This window comes from Rana temporaria, chromosome 3 (genome assembly GCF_905171775.1).
Source record: "Rana temporaria chromosome 3, aRanTem1.1, whole genome shotgun sequence".
Classification (NCBI taxonomy): domain Eukaryota; kingdom Metazoa; phylum Chordata; class Amphibia; order Anura; family Ranidae; genus Rana; species Rana temporaria.
The window spans coordinates 208,008,814-208,023,859 of NC_053491.1; the positions used below are offsets into that span (position 1 = coordinate 208,008,814).

General features: G+C 40.9%; 1 protein-coding gene across 2 annotated transcripts in view; it reads left to right on the top strand.

Annotated features, from left to right (window-relative positions):
- SLC6A15 (solute carrier family 6 member 15) overlaps positions 1 to 15,046 on the top strand; it is a 93,071-nt gene that overhangs the window by 53,650 nt on the left and 24,375 nt on the right. For both annotated transcript variants that reach the window (XM_040344180.1, XM_040344181.1), the window contains exons 7-8: positions 10,040 to 10,281; positions 10,367 to 10,559. In XM_040344180.1, the coding sequence (XP_040200114.1) occupies positions 10,040 to 10,281; positions 10,367 to 10,559 (435 nt within the window). The remainder of the gene's footprint in view (positions 1 to 10,039; positions 10,282 to 10,366; positions 10,560 to 15,046) is intronic.

Sequence of the window (15,046 nt, forward strand, 5' to 3'; positions counted from 1 at the left end):
AATGGCTAGGCGTAGGTTATGTCCACGTCCTAGGCAGTAATTCGGCGTATCTTAGGCAGATGTTTCGACGTGATTCTGAGCATGCGCACTGGGATGCGGCCACGGGACAGCGCATGCGCCGTTTGTTTTAAGTACTTCTATGGCGCGTGGCTCATCATTTGCATGGGGTCACGCCTCATTAGCATGGCTCACGCCCACTTCCACCTACGCTGGCTTACGCCGAGGAAACCCAGCGTAGATTTGAGAGCGAGTGGGAGCAAGTGCTTTATGAATACTGTGCTTGCCTCTCTGCGCTGCGTCGGCGTAGCGTATATTCGATACGCTACAGCAGCATAAATATGCACCGATGTATGTGAATCCGGGCCATAGTATTTAATTGTATTGTAACTGTACTGTTGCCATTCATAATAATAATAACACATAGTTTGTCATAGCCACCACCATGTGTTCTCACATGGGGCTTGCTAAAATTGTAGTTTTAGTCAGGCTAAAAAGAGCCACATAAATGTAGGTATTAATTCTGTTTACAGTAAGGAAACAGAAACAAGAAGTATTCATAACCGGATGCGATATACATTTCTCATAATATTTATCATACTGCTTTAAGAATCCTTGAAAATATATTTTTATAGCAATCATGATGAAGACATAATAGTATACAAACTGTTCTGCATTCAAGATAAATAACAGAGAAAGGATAAATGGGTGGCTGTGATGGAACATTGACCTTCACTGACAAAACAGATAGTTGTGAGTTTATGACTATGAAATATGAATTGCAAGCAAAACAGTTTGGGCTTGCATTACAAAATGCTAATTTGTCATAGCGAGTTTTAAATAATACACTTTTATGGAAGCTCTAAGACCTCATAATGCCCCCCCTGACAGTATACTTCCAGCTTTCATTATCAAGATGAAATATTGGGTGGATAAACAAATGCATTCAGATGACCACTTTAACAAGGGGGCCCCCAGATCCCACCCCCTATGTGAGAGAGTAGGGGTACATTTTACCCCTACTCATTCACCCCAAAAAAGTGTCACAATGAAAAAAAACACACACATAGCTAGATTCAGAAAGAGTTAAGCCGGCGTATCAGTAGATACACCGTCGTAACTCTGAATCTAAGCCGTCGTATCTTTAACCACTTGACCACTGGGCACGTAAACCCCCTTAACCTTCTGGGCGGTATTCCCGTGTGTGTCTCGGGGCGAGATTTTTAGGCTACGATCGGTAACCCCGAGACACACACGGGTTTGCTTCGCTAGATGCAGGAAGAGGTTTCTTACCTTTTTCCCTGCGATCCAGCGATGTCAGCGATGTCTTTCCCCAGTGCACGGCGGCCGGATGTCCGCCCGATGCACTGTGTTCCTCTGATTCCCTTCCCTGCGAGCGTCGCGACGCAGGGGGGCGGAACGGGGGGGGGGGAACGGCGCGAAATTCAAAAAATATAAATAACACATAGTAAAACACACTGACACAATTGGCTAAAAATTAAAAATAAATTACAGTGACCTTTGATTGCCCCCCAGTGCTTTCCCCAGTGCCCTGTCTGCAGATTGACTGTACCTGTACTGTACCTGTGTCTGCAAAGTGCACAGCGATCATGGCAAAGCGCACCTGTACATCAAAATCGCTATGCGACCTGCTGCAAAACAGCGACAGCGATACGGAATCACTTGCGGAGGAGCTGAGTGACAGCGACGCATGGCAAAGTTCGTCATCAGACGCAGAAAGTGATATAAGCGACGATCCTGTGCCCAGCGATGTGCGGACTTGGTGCGCAATTGATTGCGGTGATGACCACGTAGCGCCCCCAAGATTTCCATTTACAGGAGCACCTGGGATAAAAGTGGACGTTGATGACAATCCCCTGGAATACCTCCAACTTTTTCTGACCGCTGAAGTGATCGACAAAATAGTTATTGAGACAAATCGATACCAAGAACAAGAAGCTGCGACTCCTCAGCGATTTTCAAGGCGCAGAAAATGGGAGCCTGTAACCAGCGAGGACATTTGGAAGTTTTTGGGCCTCATTATTTTACAGGGAGTGGTGGGGAAACCCCTGCAAAAATGGTACTGGTCCACGAACAAATTATTGGCCACGCCTTTTTTTGGATCCGTGATGTCGGAGTACAGATTTTCATTGATCATGAAATATTTGCACTTTGCAAATAATGAGGACTTTGATGAGCATTCTCATCCAGCTCCAAAGCTGAAAAAAATTTGGGAGGTTTACCAGCTTATTTTGCAGAACTTCCAGCGGACCTATATTCCTGAGCGCGACGTTACCATCGATGAAAGTCTCATGGCCTACAAAGGTCGGCTCAGCTGGATACAGTTCATCGCATCAAAGCGAGCTCGCTTTGGTATAAAAACTTTTATGCTGTGTGAATCCAGCTCTGGATATATTTGGAACTCAGTCGTATACACTGGGAAAGGGACCAAGTTCTGCGAGCGATTCAGCGATTTTGGGATGGCAACCGCTTCAGTTCTGTCATTGATGGAGCCCTTGCTCAACCAGGGCTATTGTGTCACCACAGACAATTTTTATACCTCCCCAGAACTGTACGAGTTCCTTATCCAAAATAAGACCGACGCTTATGGAACCGTGAGGCCTAACCGGCGTAACATGCCGTCAGCATTTCCCAGCAAAAGGCTTGGGAAAGGAGAAGTAGCAGCATGGCAAAAAGGGAAAATGTTGGCACTGAAGTGGCGGGACAAAAAAGACGTTTCCCTTATGAGCACAGTCCATAACACCTCGACCGTCATGGTGCATACCAAAGGTGGCAAGGATATTATGAAGCCACAAGTTGTGTTGGACTACAACCACACGATGGGAGGTGTGGACAGGGCTGACCAGGCCATGACTTTTTACCCTGCGATGAGGAAGCAGCAGAAAAAGTACTATAAAAAAATTTTCCGACATCTTGTCGAACAATGTCTCTGGAATTCCTTCATCCTGATGAAAAAAAAAAGTGACAGGCCTATAGCCCATTCAGACTTTGTGTGGAAGGTGGCAGAACAAATCTTTCTGAAGCACCAAACGCCAATGGCGGTAAACCGATCTGGACGTCGGGCTACTGGTGTAGTGAACCCTGAAAGACTGACCGGTCGTCATTTTTTGGACCACATTCCACCTACTGAAAAAAAAACAGCACCCACAAGGATGTGTGTGGTTTGCTGCTCCAAACGCGACGAAAACGAAAGAAAAATCCGTAAAGAAACGCGTTTCTATTGTGCCGACTGCAACGTTGGACTTTGCGCTGTACCCTGCTTTAAAATGTTTCATACCCGAGACGTTTACTGAATAATTATTTTGCACCCTTGTTTGACCCCCCAAAAAATCAGAGTATCTGAATATATTATTTGTTAAGATTTATTGAATAAAAAGTATTGTTATTATTAAATTATTACTTGTTATTATTTATTATATTATAATTTATGATTTTGTGTTTCAAACTTCATCATAGTCTACTAGAGACTCTGGTTTGGACAGATTTAGGTGAGTTATTCCTAAGAATTACAGGCCTGCAATCTAAAACGCCAAATTTCCATGCAAAATAATGGTACCGCTTTCAGCACCTTTTTTCAGAAAGAATCATACCGCCAGGGAGGTTAATAACCAGACCAATTTTCAGCTTTCGGTGCTCTCACAATTTGAATGACAATTACTCAGTCAAACAACACTGTACCCAAATGAAATTTTCGTCCTTTTTTTCACACAAATAGAGCTTTCTTTTGGTGGTATTTAATCACCGTTGGGTTTTTTATTTTTTGCGCTATAAGAGAAAAAAGACAGAAAATTCTGTAAAAAATAATAATTTTTCTTTGTTTCTGTTATAAAATTTGGCAAATTTAGTATTTTTTCTTCATTCTTTTGCTTAAATGTGAAAGATGAAGTTACGCCGAGTAAATAGATACCCAACATGTCACCCTTCAAAATTGCACACGCTTGTGGAATGGCGCCAATCTTTGCTACTTAAAAATCCCCATAGACGACGTTGTGGGGTATTGTAGAGTATTGTGGGGCATTGCGGAGTATTGCGGGGCATTGCGGGGCATTGCGGAGTATTGCAAGGCATAATTGCAGAGTATGGGGGCATAATTGCAGAGTATGGGGGCATAATTGCAGAGTATGGGGGCATAATTGCAGAGTATGGGGGCATAATTGCAGAGTATGGGGGCATAATTGCAGAGTATGGGGGCATAATTGCAGAGTATGGGGGCATTGCAGAGTATTGCACAGGGAGGGATGGCTGGATCTGTGACTGCATGTGTCACAGATCCAGCCCGCAGCAGCTGCTGCTGCTTCCGCTCTCTCCCCTCTCCTCTCTCACACTGTACCGTTCGGTACAGAGAGGAGAGGGAGGAACCGGCGTCATCACATGACGCCGGTTTGTTTACTAGTGATCGCTCCGTCATTGGACGGAGCGATCACGTGGTAAATCGCCGCTATCAGCGGCGATTTACCGTGATCAGCCGGGTCCGGAGGACCCGGCGGTCACGGAGACTCCCGTGTGCGCGCCCCACAGGGCGCGCGATTCTGGGAGGACGTACATTGACGCCCTCCCAGAGTTAAGCAACCGCCTTGTAGACGTATTTCGTCTATAGGGCGGTTGCTAACTGGTTAAAGGGTCACTAAAGGAATTTTTTTTTTGTTTAGCTAAATAGCTTCCTTTACCTTACTGCAGTACTGGTTTCATGTCCTCATTGTTCGTTTTTGCTTTGAAGTAGCTGTAATTCTGCTGTGATCTCCACACTTCCTGGTTGCCTGTTTCCTTATAACCATCATACTGGGAGCTTTCTCACGGTGGTCTAAGCTGTCATTACTGTGTGTCTAAAACTCCTCAGAACCAATCAGATTCATTTTAAAAACAAACACTGCCCTGGATTTGTTTGTTTTTGTTCTGTGAGTCTTCCCGACTCACCTCTCACCCGGAACTTCATGTATGTACCTTCAAAACCTAAAGTGAAACTAGAGGCACATTATATGATAGATTAAATTAAATTTTTAATCATTTTTAAAAGGAATCCGTTAACTTTTATGTCTCTATATTTGTTAAAAACTGTTAGCTAGATTCACGTAGGGCGGCGTATGTTTGAGCGTAATGCGTAAATCGGTGAGATACGCCTATTCACGAACGTACGCTTGCCCGTCGCAGTAAAGATACGCCCTTTACGTAAGGCGTTTTCAGGCGTAAAGTTAGTCCAACAAAAAGCTGGCCTAGCCAATGTTAAGTATGGACGTCGATCCCATGTCGAATTTTAAAATGTTTACGTCGTTTGCGTAAGTCGTCCCTGAATGGGGCTGGGCGTAATTTATGTTCACGTCAAAACCAATAAGTCTTTGCGGCGTAATTTGGAGCATGCGCACTGGGATATGTCCACGGATGGCGCATGCGCCGTTCGTAAAAAATGTCAATCACGTCGGGTCACGATTCATTTGCATAACACACGCCCACCTCTTCACAATTTGAATTAGGCGCGCTTAGGCCGGCACATTTACGCTACGCCGCCGTAACTTAGGACGCAAGTGCTTTGTGAATACATCACTTGCCTCTCTAACTTACGGCGGTGTATCGTAAATACGATACGCTACGCCGGCTCAAACATACGCCACCCTACGTGAATCTAGCTAACCGTTTTTAACAATTTTTTTGTCACCAGAAGGCCACACCCCATCCCTATTTAAGAACTGTCAGACGGAGGCGAGGGCAGTCAGCACTTTTTCGAGTGCCGAGCTTCTTCTTTTTTTTTTTTCGGGGTCCAGCAGTGCGGTGGGCGGAATGATTGACGATGGATCTACATCGGGGGACAATTTTATTTTTAACCACTTCCATACAGGGGGGCATTTTCACCCCCTTCCTGCCCAGACCAATTTTTAGTTTTCAGTGCTGTTGCACTTTGAATGAAAATTGTGCTGTCATGCAACACTGTACCCAAATTAAATCATTAGGTTTTCCCCCACGCTATCGTTTGGTGCTATTTGATCATCTCTGCGGTTTTTATTTTTTTGCGCTATAAACAAAAGAATAGCAACAATTTTAACAAATATTAAATTTAAAAAAATAAATACAATTTTCCTCAGTTTAGACCGATGCGTATTCTTCTACATATTTTTGGTAAAAAAAAATCGCAATAAGCGTATATTGATTGGTTTGCGCAAAAGTTATAGCGTCTACAAAATAGAGGATAGATTTTTGGCATTTGTATTTATTTTTTATTTACTAGTAATGGCGGCGATCTGCGATTTCTTTATTGTGACCGTGACATTGCGGTGGACATATCGGACACTTGACATGTTTTTGGGACCATTCACATTTATACAGCGATTAGTGCTATAAAACTTCACTGATTACTGTATAAATGTGACTGGCAGGGAAGGGGTTAACACTAGGGGCGCTGAAGGGGTTAATATGTTCCCTGGGAGTGATTCTTACTGTAGGGGCAGGTGTACTCACACAGATCCTCCTGCCGTGATTGCCGGCAATCGTGGGTGCCTGGCGGACTTCGCAGCTGCCAGCCACGCGCACCAGGTCACGAGCGATGCCACGGGCGCGCGCGCCCTCTAGCGGCCGCGATGCAAAGGACGTCATATGGCGTCCACTCTGAGGGAGAGACAGTTCCTGCCGACATCATATTATTATGGCTCGGTAGGGAACTGGTTAATAAACGCCTGCCTTTACACCCACAGTCAAGTTCCTCCACCCCCAAACTCGCTCATTCATGTATTTTTGGACCTTGCTTTGTGCACTGGTCCAAATCATTTGGATTAAGGTGTGGGGTTGTTTTTCAGGGGTTGGGATTGCTCTTTAGTTCCAGTAAAGGGAACTCTCAGGCGTCGGCATACCAAGACATTTTGGACAATTTCATGCTCCCAACTTTGTGGGAACATGTATAAAGACATGGAAGAGCGAGTTTGGGGTGGAAGAAGTTGACTGGTCTGTAGAGTTCTGACCTCAAACCGATAGAACACCTTTGGGATGAATTAGAGTGGACACTGCGAGCCAGGCCTTCTCGTCCACATCAGTGCCTGACCTCACAAATGTGGTTCTGGAAGAATGGTCAAACATTCCGATAGTCACACTCCTAAACCTTGTGGACAGCCTTCCCAAAAGAGTTGAAGGTGTGATGGCTGCAAAGGGTGGGCCAACTCAATATTGAACCCTATGGACTAAGACTGGGATGCCATTACAGTTCATGTGCAGGTGTCCCGATACTTTTGGTAATATAGTGTATGTCAAGTCTAGATTTCTTTCTGGAAATCGCAGAGCTCTTTTGGAACCCATGGAAATATTATTCCATATATATGCAATTTTTATTTAGGCATATGATCTAAAAGTGAATGTAAGGATATATGGTGATTTCTTCTTTTCCCAGCTGCATTGGAAAAGTTAGAACAACACACTTGTTGCTATGGACACCCTTCTTGCATTATTTTGCATGATCATAAAGTTAACTGCCTTTAGAATTGCAGTGTTAGTCCAATTAAAGTTAACATTTACATTTTTGGTAGATATCAGAAACAACATTTGGTTTTATATATCTCCGAGGGACTCTAGTGGCAAGATGAATAGTGTTTACGTTTTTTAGGTCATTTTGAGGGATTTTTATCACTGTGTTGGATTTTTACATGATTATTTAATTATTTATTACAGGCACTTATACAATGCTGACAATTTATGCAGCTCTTTACCAGTGGCGGTGGGCAGGATTAACATAGGGGCTATTGGAGCTGCAGCTCCAGGCCTCTTTCTCAAGATAGGCCCATTTTCCCAAAAAAAAGAAAAAAAATTACGACAGACTTCGAGGATTGTAGCTCGGCGACCGGGGGGGGGGGGGGTGTATTTAGCTGAAGACCCACCCCACCACTGGTCAAAATATGGGGCTCCTATAATTTATGGTTCCGGAGATACGGGCCTGTTTGCGCAGCCTGTCAGAAGCTACATACAGAGCGGCCAGTTTAAATACAAGCTGACACACCGTGCAGCAGCAGACTGAGAGGATGAGATCACAGTGCTTATAATAATTATTTGTATATTACTTAAGGTAATTAACCCCTTGCCACCCAGGCCAATTGTGACACTTCTCTCCTACATGTAAAAATCAGCATTTGTTTTTTTTGCTAGAAAATTACTCGGAACCCTTAAACATTTTATATATATATATATATATATATATATATATATATATATATATATATATATATATATATATATATATATATATATATATATATATATATATATATATATATATATATTACACTAAAGTTAGCGACAATTTTTTTTGTATACTAAGCCAGTGGTCATGTAAACAGAGCATGTAAACTCCAGTCAGCTAGTTCTGTGGTTTGGATTTGTACCAATGACCCTAATGCTGGACAGTACAACAAAGTTGTCTGGGGAAAAGAGCAAAGCTCTATGGCAGGAAGTCCTAAAGGGATATAAGAATACAAGGCATGATTTGGCTCCCCAGATTCAACTTGTAACTTAAATGACAACTTTGGGTGAACGTATTCTTTAATGAGAAAAAATAAATAAATCAATGTTTATTGATTCACGCAAATCAATCAAATAATCTTTTAGTACTTATAATGCTGACATCTGGGTAGTTTCTAGAGACAGCTGACATGACTGCTGAGCTCTTTGTTCAGCTATAATACAGATTGATGGTGTTATGGTATTTTTACTACTGTAACGGTGAAGTCCTCTGCGAGATGCATATAATGCCATCTTGTGTTGTAAATTAGAATTGCATGTCTGCCTTGAATGACTGCAGATTCATTTACATCCAACCATTTTTATAGATTTCTATCTGTATACATTTTTATATTTAATTTAACAATATTTGCACACAATTTACTTAAGGCAAATATACTATGCACTTTGCAAGTGCAATTGCACTCATTTTCCCTAGAGCTTAGTAAATGTGGTGAAGCTCTGCTGAGTTCCATCATTCAATCATGCGTAAGAAAAAAAAAGTATTTTAATAAAAAAAAATCTAATTTTACTTGCCCCTGATTGTGTGTTGTAGCTTTACGTCATTACACTTGCTAAGAAACAGGAGTGCAACTGCACTTGCAAAGTGCATAGTCAATTTGCCTTTAGTAAATCAATCCTGTTGAGTTACTCAGCAATGCTAATAGGAGTGCAGTTGTGCTAATACGGTGCAACTTCTCATGATTCTTAATTAAAATGTAAAATACAGTTACTTGAAAACCTATTTCATAAATAACATCTTTACCAGATGTAGCTTCAATTCCAGGTCTGGAAACTGCAGTTAGCTGATTCCTTATGTGTTGGTGATTTTCCTACAGAGCTGTGTAGGGCTATTAGATAATACAATGGAAATGTATATATAAGGGCGTTATTTACGAAAGGCAGATCCACTTTGCACTACAAGTGCAAACTACAAGGGCAAAGTGCACTTGAAATTGCACTGAAAGTACACTTGGAAGTGCAGTCGCTGTAAATCTGAGGGGTAGATCTGAAATGAGGGGAAGCTCTGCTGATTTTATCATCCAATCATGTGCAAGCTAAAATGCTGTTTTTTATTTTCCTTGCATGTCCCCCTCGGATCTACAGCAACTGCACTTCCAAGTGCACTTGTAGTGCAAAGTGGATTTGCCTTTAATAAATGACCCACATTGTGTTCCTCAGAAAGCTGAGTTTGCTATGAATATGAATAGATGTCTTAAAGGCATCAGTTACCTGGGAGTTAAAAACCATCCATAGTTGTGTACAATCAAGCTTTTTTACAATTCAATTTGTATTTTTTTTTAATTTAATGGCAGCTTTCACATTACAATACTAAGGGCTAAATGTAAAATATGTCAAATTATGTTGGCCTTTTATTAATAAAAGGGCTAGCTCAGTCAGGGCAGTGTACAAGCTTTGTTAGTAAATCTATAATCAAACACAGTGGCCCTTCTAGTCAATGTCAGATTGCCAGTTCAGACCTGCATGTTCAATATTCTTAATGTAATAAATACAGCTAACATTTTATCATTGTATTTATTATGTCTGATTGCAGCTTGAAATAATGCTGGAGCCAAAGGTTTGGAGAGAAGCTGCGACCCAGGTGTTTTTTGCTCTGGGGCTTGGATTCGGCGGGGTCATTGCCTTCTCCAGCTACAACAAGCGAGACAACAACTGTCATTTTGATGCTGTTCTGGTTTCATTAATCAACTTTTTTACTTCGGTTTTGGCAACATTGGTCGTATTTGCTGTGTTAGGATTTAAAGCAAACATTATGAATGAGGGCTGCATTACAGAGTAAGATTCCCAGTTCTTAGTTATTTTAATGGTAACATGCACATATCATTGTTAAAACTCTCCCTTGGATATTTTCTTTTTGCAGAAATTCTGGGAAGGTGGTCAAACTTTTGGAAGCTGGAAATGTCAGCTGGGATATCATACCTCACCATGTCAATTTCTCAAGAATCTCAGTGCAAGATTACCAGCTAGTTTATGACATCATTAAAAAGGTTAAGGAAGAAGAATTTGATGGTCTTGGATTGGCTGCGTGTCAGATAGAAGATGAATTAAACAAGGTAAGACATATTCAAGCCATTATTGATACTATTTCTGTGTTTATCATAGTTAGTCAGGTTGGAAAAAGACACAAGTCCATCCAGTTCAACCCCCCCCCAAAAAAAAAAAACAATCCCATATACACAATCCTTCACCCACAGTTAACCCAGAGAAGGGGAAAAAAAAACAGCAAAGTGTGATTGATCCAATTTGCTACAGCAGGGCAAATAACTCCCGATAGCCCGAGAGGCAATTGGATTTTCCCTAGATCAACTTTACCTATAAATGTTAGTACCCAGTTATATTATGTACGTTAAGGAAAGAATCCAGGCCTATTTTTTTTTAAAGCATTCTACTGAGCTGGCCAGAACCACCTCTGGAGGGAGTCTATTCCATATTTTCACAGCTCTTATTGTGAAGAAACCTTTCCGTATTTGGAGATGATTTTTTTTCCCTCTAGATGTAAAGACTGCCCCTTGTCCTCTGTGATGACCTTAAAGTGAAAAACTCACCACCAACTTCACTATTTGGACCACCTATGTATTTATACAAGTTGTTCATATCCCCCCTTAATATCCTTCTCTCAAGAGAGAATCAATTCAGTTACTGTAATCTTTCCTTATAACTGAGTTCCTCCATGCCTCTTATCCGTTTGGTTTCCCTTCTCTGAGAACTGCATATTCCAGATGAGGTCTTTCTAATGATTTTTACAGGGGCAAAATTCTCTCTCTATCTCTATATCTCTATCTCTCTATCTCTCTATCTCTCTCTCTATCTCTATCTCTCTCTCTCTCTCTCTATCTCTCTATCTCTCTCTCTATCTCTCTCTCTATCTCTCTATCTCTCTCTCTATCTCTCTCTATCTCTCTCTCGACTTTGCTCACTTTGTAAACCACAGCTTGGCATTGCATGCTGTTAAGCTTATGATCTACCAAAACCCCCAGATTCTTCTCCACTATGGATCCCCCCAGTTGTAATCCCCCTAGTATGTATGATGCATGCATATTCTTAGCCCCCAAGTCCATACATTTACAATTATCAACATAAAACCCCATTTGCCACACGGTTGCCCAATTAAACAGTGCATTGAGGTCGGCGTGTAAGTTGGAGACATCCTGTAAGGGTGTTATTTCACTGCATAGCTTAGTGTGATCTGCAAACACTGAAATGTTACTTTTAGTCCCAGACCCAATATTATTTATAAAGATATTAAAAAGTAAGGGTCCCAATACTGAACCTTGGGGTACACCACTTATGCCGCGTACACACCATCACTTTATGTGATGAAAAAAAAACGACGTTTTGAAAAACGTCAATTAAAATGACCGTGTGTGGGGGAAAACGTTGTTTTATGTCTTGTGAAAAACGACAAAAAAAAATTGAAGCATGCTTCAATTTTTTGTGTCGTTTTTCAAAACGTCGTTTTTTGTGTCAATTAAAATGATAGTGTGTGGGCAAAATGACGTTTAAAATGACGTTTTTAAACCTGCGCATGCTCAGAAGCAAGTTATGAAGCTAGCTTCAATGGAAAAGAGTGCTGAACGTAACCTCGCTTTGCTAGAGCATTTTGAAAAAAACGATGGTGTGTAGGCAACGTCGTTTTTGAAAATGAAGTTTCAAAAACGTTGTTTTATTTCATGATTTAAAACGTCGTTTTTTTTTTCATCACATAAAGTGATGGTGTGTACGCGGCATTAGACTATTCAGAATTTCAGACTAAGAATCATTAACCACGACTCTCTGAATTCTGTCTTTTAGCCAGTTTTCTATCCATTTACAGACTGATATTTCCAATCCTGTAGACCTTACACATTAGCTGTGTGTGGGGAACTGTATCGAACGCTTTTGCAAAATCCAAGTTTACCACGTCCACCGCCACCCCTCTGTCCAAGGTTTAACTTGCCTCTTCATAAAAATAAATCCGGTTTGTCTGACAACTTCTGTCTATCATGAATCCATGCTGTCCAGGGTTGCCAACCTCCTGCAGCATTTTTTACTGACAAAACATGGAAATTTTACTGGCTGAGCACATTGTTTACTGGCAACCTGAGAAATTACAGAACTCCTATTGAAAACTAACACACTGAGTATCTGAACAGTATAAACCTGATATGGAAACACTGACAATACCCATAACAAAGTAATTTGCTTGATTTACACTTAAAGTCAACACAGAATGAAATTATCAGCCCCTGATATTTACTGGCAGTTGTAAAAAAAATCACAGATTTTTACAAACTGTCAGTAGATTTACTGGCGGTTGGCAACCCTGGTGCTGTCTATGTGGTCTTTTATTAAACTCTGCAATGTCTTCCTGACTATAGAAGTTAAACTAACAGGTCTATAGTTACTTGGTAAAGACTTGGATCCCATTTTAAATATGGCCACCACATTGGCTCTACGCCAATCCAATTTTCTTTGCTTGTATTTTGTGTTTTTTTTCCTTAATCAATAAACTAGAGTATAAATACTTAGATTTCACTTTTCTTCAAAGACTAATAGCCGGAAATATGTTTGTTGGAAAGTGGCGCAATGTAAAGGGTACCTTAACAATTCAACCATGAATATATTCAGCCTGACCAAAAAGACCATAGAGAGTACATTTTAATGTGATAACCTCAGTTGCTGATTGGAAAAATAATTTTTACATAAAGAAGCAAAGAAAGTTGTTATGGGCCCCAGAAGTGCTCTAAAAATTGTATATTAAGCAGCTAACACAATACTTAGATACAAAGCACATAACATTTACAAACCAAACAGTTCAGCGCTATACCCAATGTTACAATAAATACTGCAACATGATACAATAAATGATGCAAATTATTAAAATAAAGTGCTCAAAGTGTATACTTCAATATGTAATAATTAAGTAAATTTATATTAACATGTGCAATGAATAAATTTGATAAATGAAAAGTGACACTTCATATACAGTGTGTATATATACACACAAACATCAATAAGAAAAACCCATAAAAAAAAAGAGTCCAATGGCATGCAAATTCCCAAAGAGAGGAGGGGAATTTTTTTCAAAACCCATCACCTCAGTGAAAGCAGATGGGGCTTACCAGAACTCACAAAATCGCCAGCATAATGGTCAAAACACTTATGCCGCGTACACACGACCGTTTTTCGTGTTGTAAAAAAATGACGTTTTTAAGGGTCTTGGAAAAAATAAAGTTTTTTTCAACCCGATCATTAAAACGGCCTTGCCTACATACGATCGTGAAAAAAAAATGCTCTAGCAAAGCGTGGTGACGTACAACACGTACGACGGCACTATAAAGGTGAAGTTCCATTCCGATGGCGCCACCCTTGGGGCTGCTTTTGCTGATTTTGTGTTGGTAAAAGACGATTTGCGCTTTTCAGTCTGTTACTGTGTGATGAATGTGCTTACTCCATTATGAACGGTAGTTTTACCAGAAAGAGCGCTCCCGTCTCATAACTTGCTTCTGAGCATGCACGTTTTTTTTTCACGTCGTTAAAGCCCACACACAACCATTTTTTACAACCTTAAAAATGACAATGTTAAAAACGTTGTGAAAAAATAGAGCATGTTCGAATTTTTTAATGGACATTTTTTTAGATCGTGAAAAATGCTCTGGAGCCCACACACAATTGTTTTTAATGACATTAAATAAAAAAAACTTCATTTTTTAGAACCCGAAAAACGGTTGTGTGTGCGCGGCATTAGAGAAAATAACACAGCACCGCAGTCATCGGAATGAGAAGGGAAGTTATCACAAACAACCTGTGTATAAAATAGTGCAGCGCAAATAAAATCTAAGACAATATAATATTAATTTAAATATTGAAAGTCCATATAGTGCACAAGTGAAAAATCCAAATAGTGCTCCAATGTATAGTGATTGAGTGCAGTAAATCAGAAATTCTGTGATCCACAGGTAAAGAATCCTCCACCGATTAACTAAATAGATAGTTGGCCTCTCACCTCAGCCATTCGACCATGGCTAGGTCACAAAGCGTTTTACACCTCCCAGGTGTGAGCAAGAAACCTTTAAATCCCAATAGGCAGGCAGCTACCAGCAACTCAGCTCAGCCAATATCCAGGTCAGCAGGAGGGTATATGTGAATGAGAGAGGAAACAGACTAGTGCTCTCTGTCTGATAGAACTAGATATTTATTGAAAAACAGGTAACAACTTACAATTAGTGGCACTCAAAGCCGAGTGTGAAGCATCAATAGCGTATATCAGAGCTGCAGGCTTCCGATTCTATGATCTGTTCACACACCAGCATGTGAGACGGCGAGCGCGGGTGACGTCACGTAGCTCCTCCCCCTTTCGTACGTTACGTCCCAATAGGCGGGACTTCATCAGCATAGGGTGGGGAGATCAACGTGTGCGTCCCGCTGCGTGTTATATAGTATGCTGTTGCCTCGGCAACCTAGCACAACAAATAAAGACCTGCCAACAGCGCCATCTTGTGTCTATATAATAGAAGACGGTCAAACTTAACAGATTGCCAAGCAGACTGAAAACAACTCT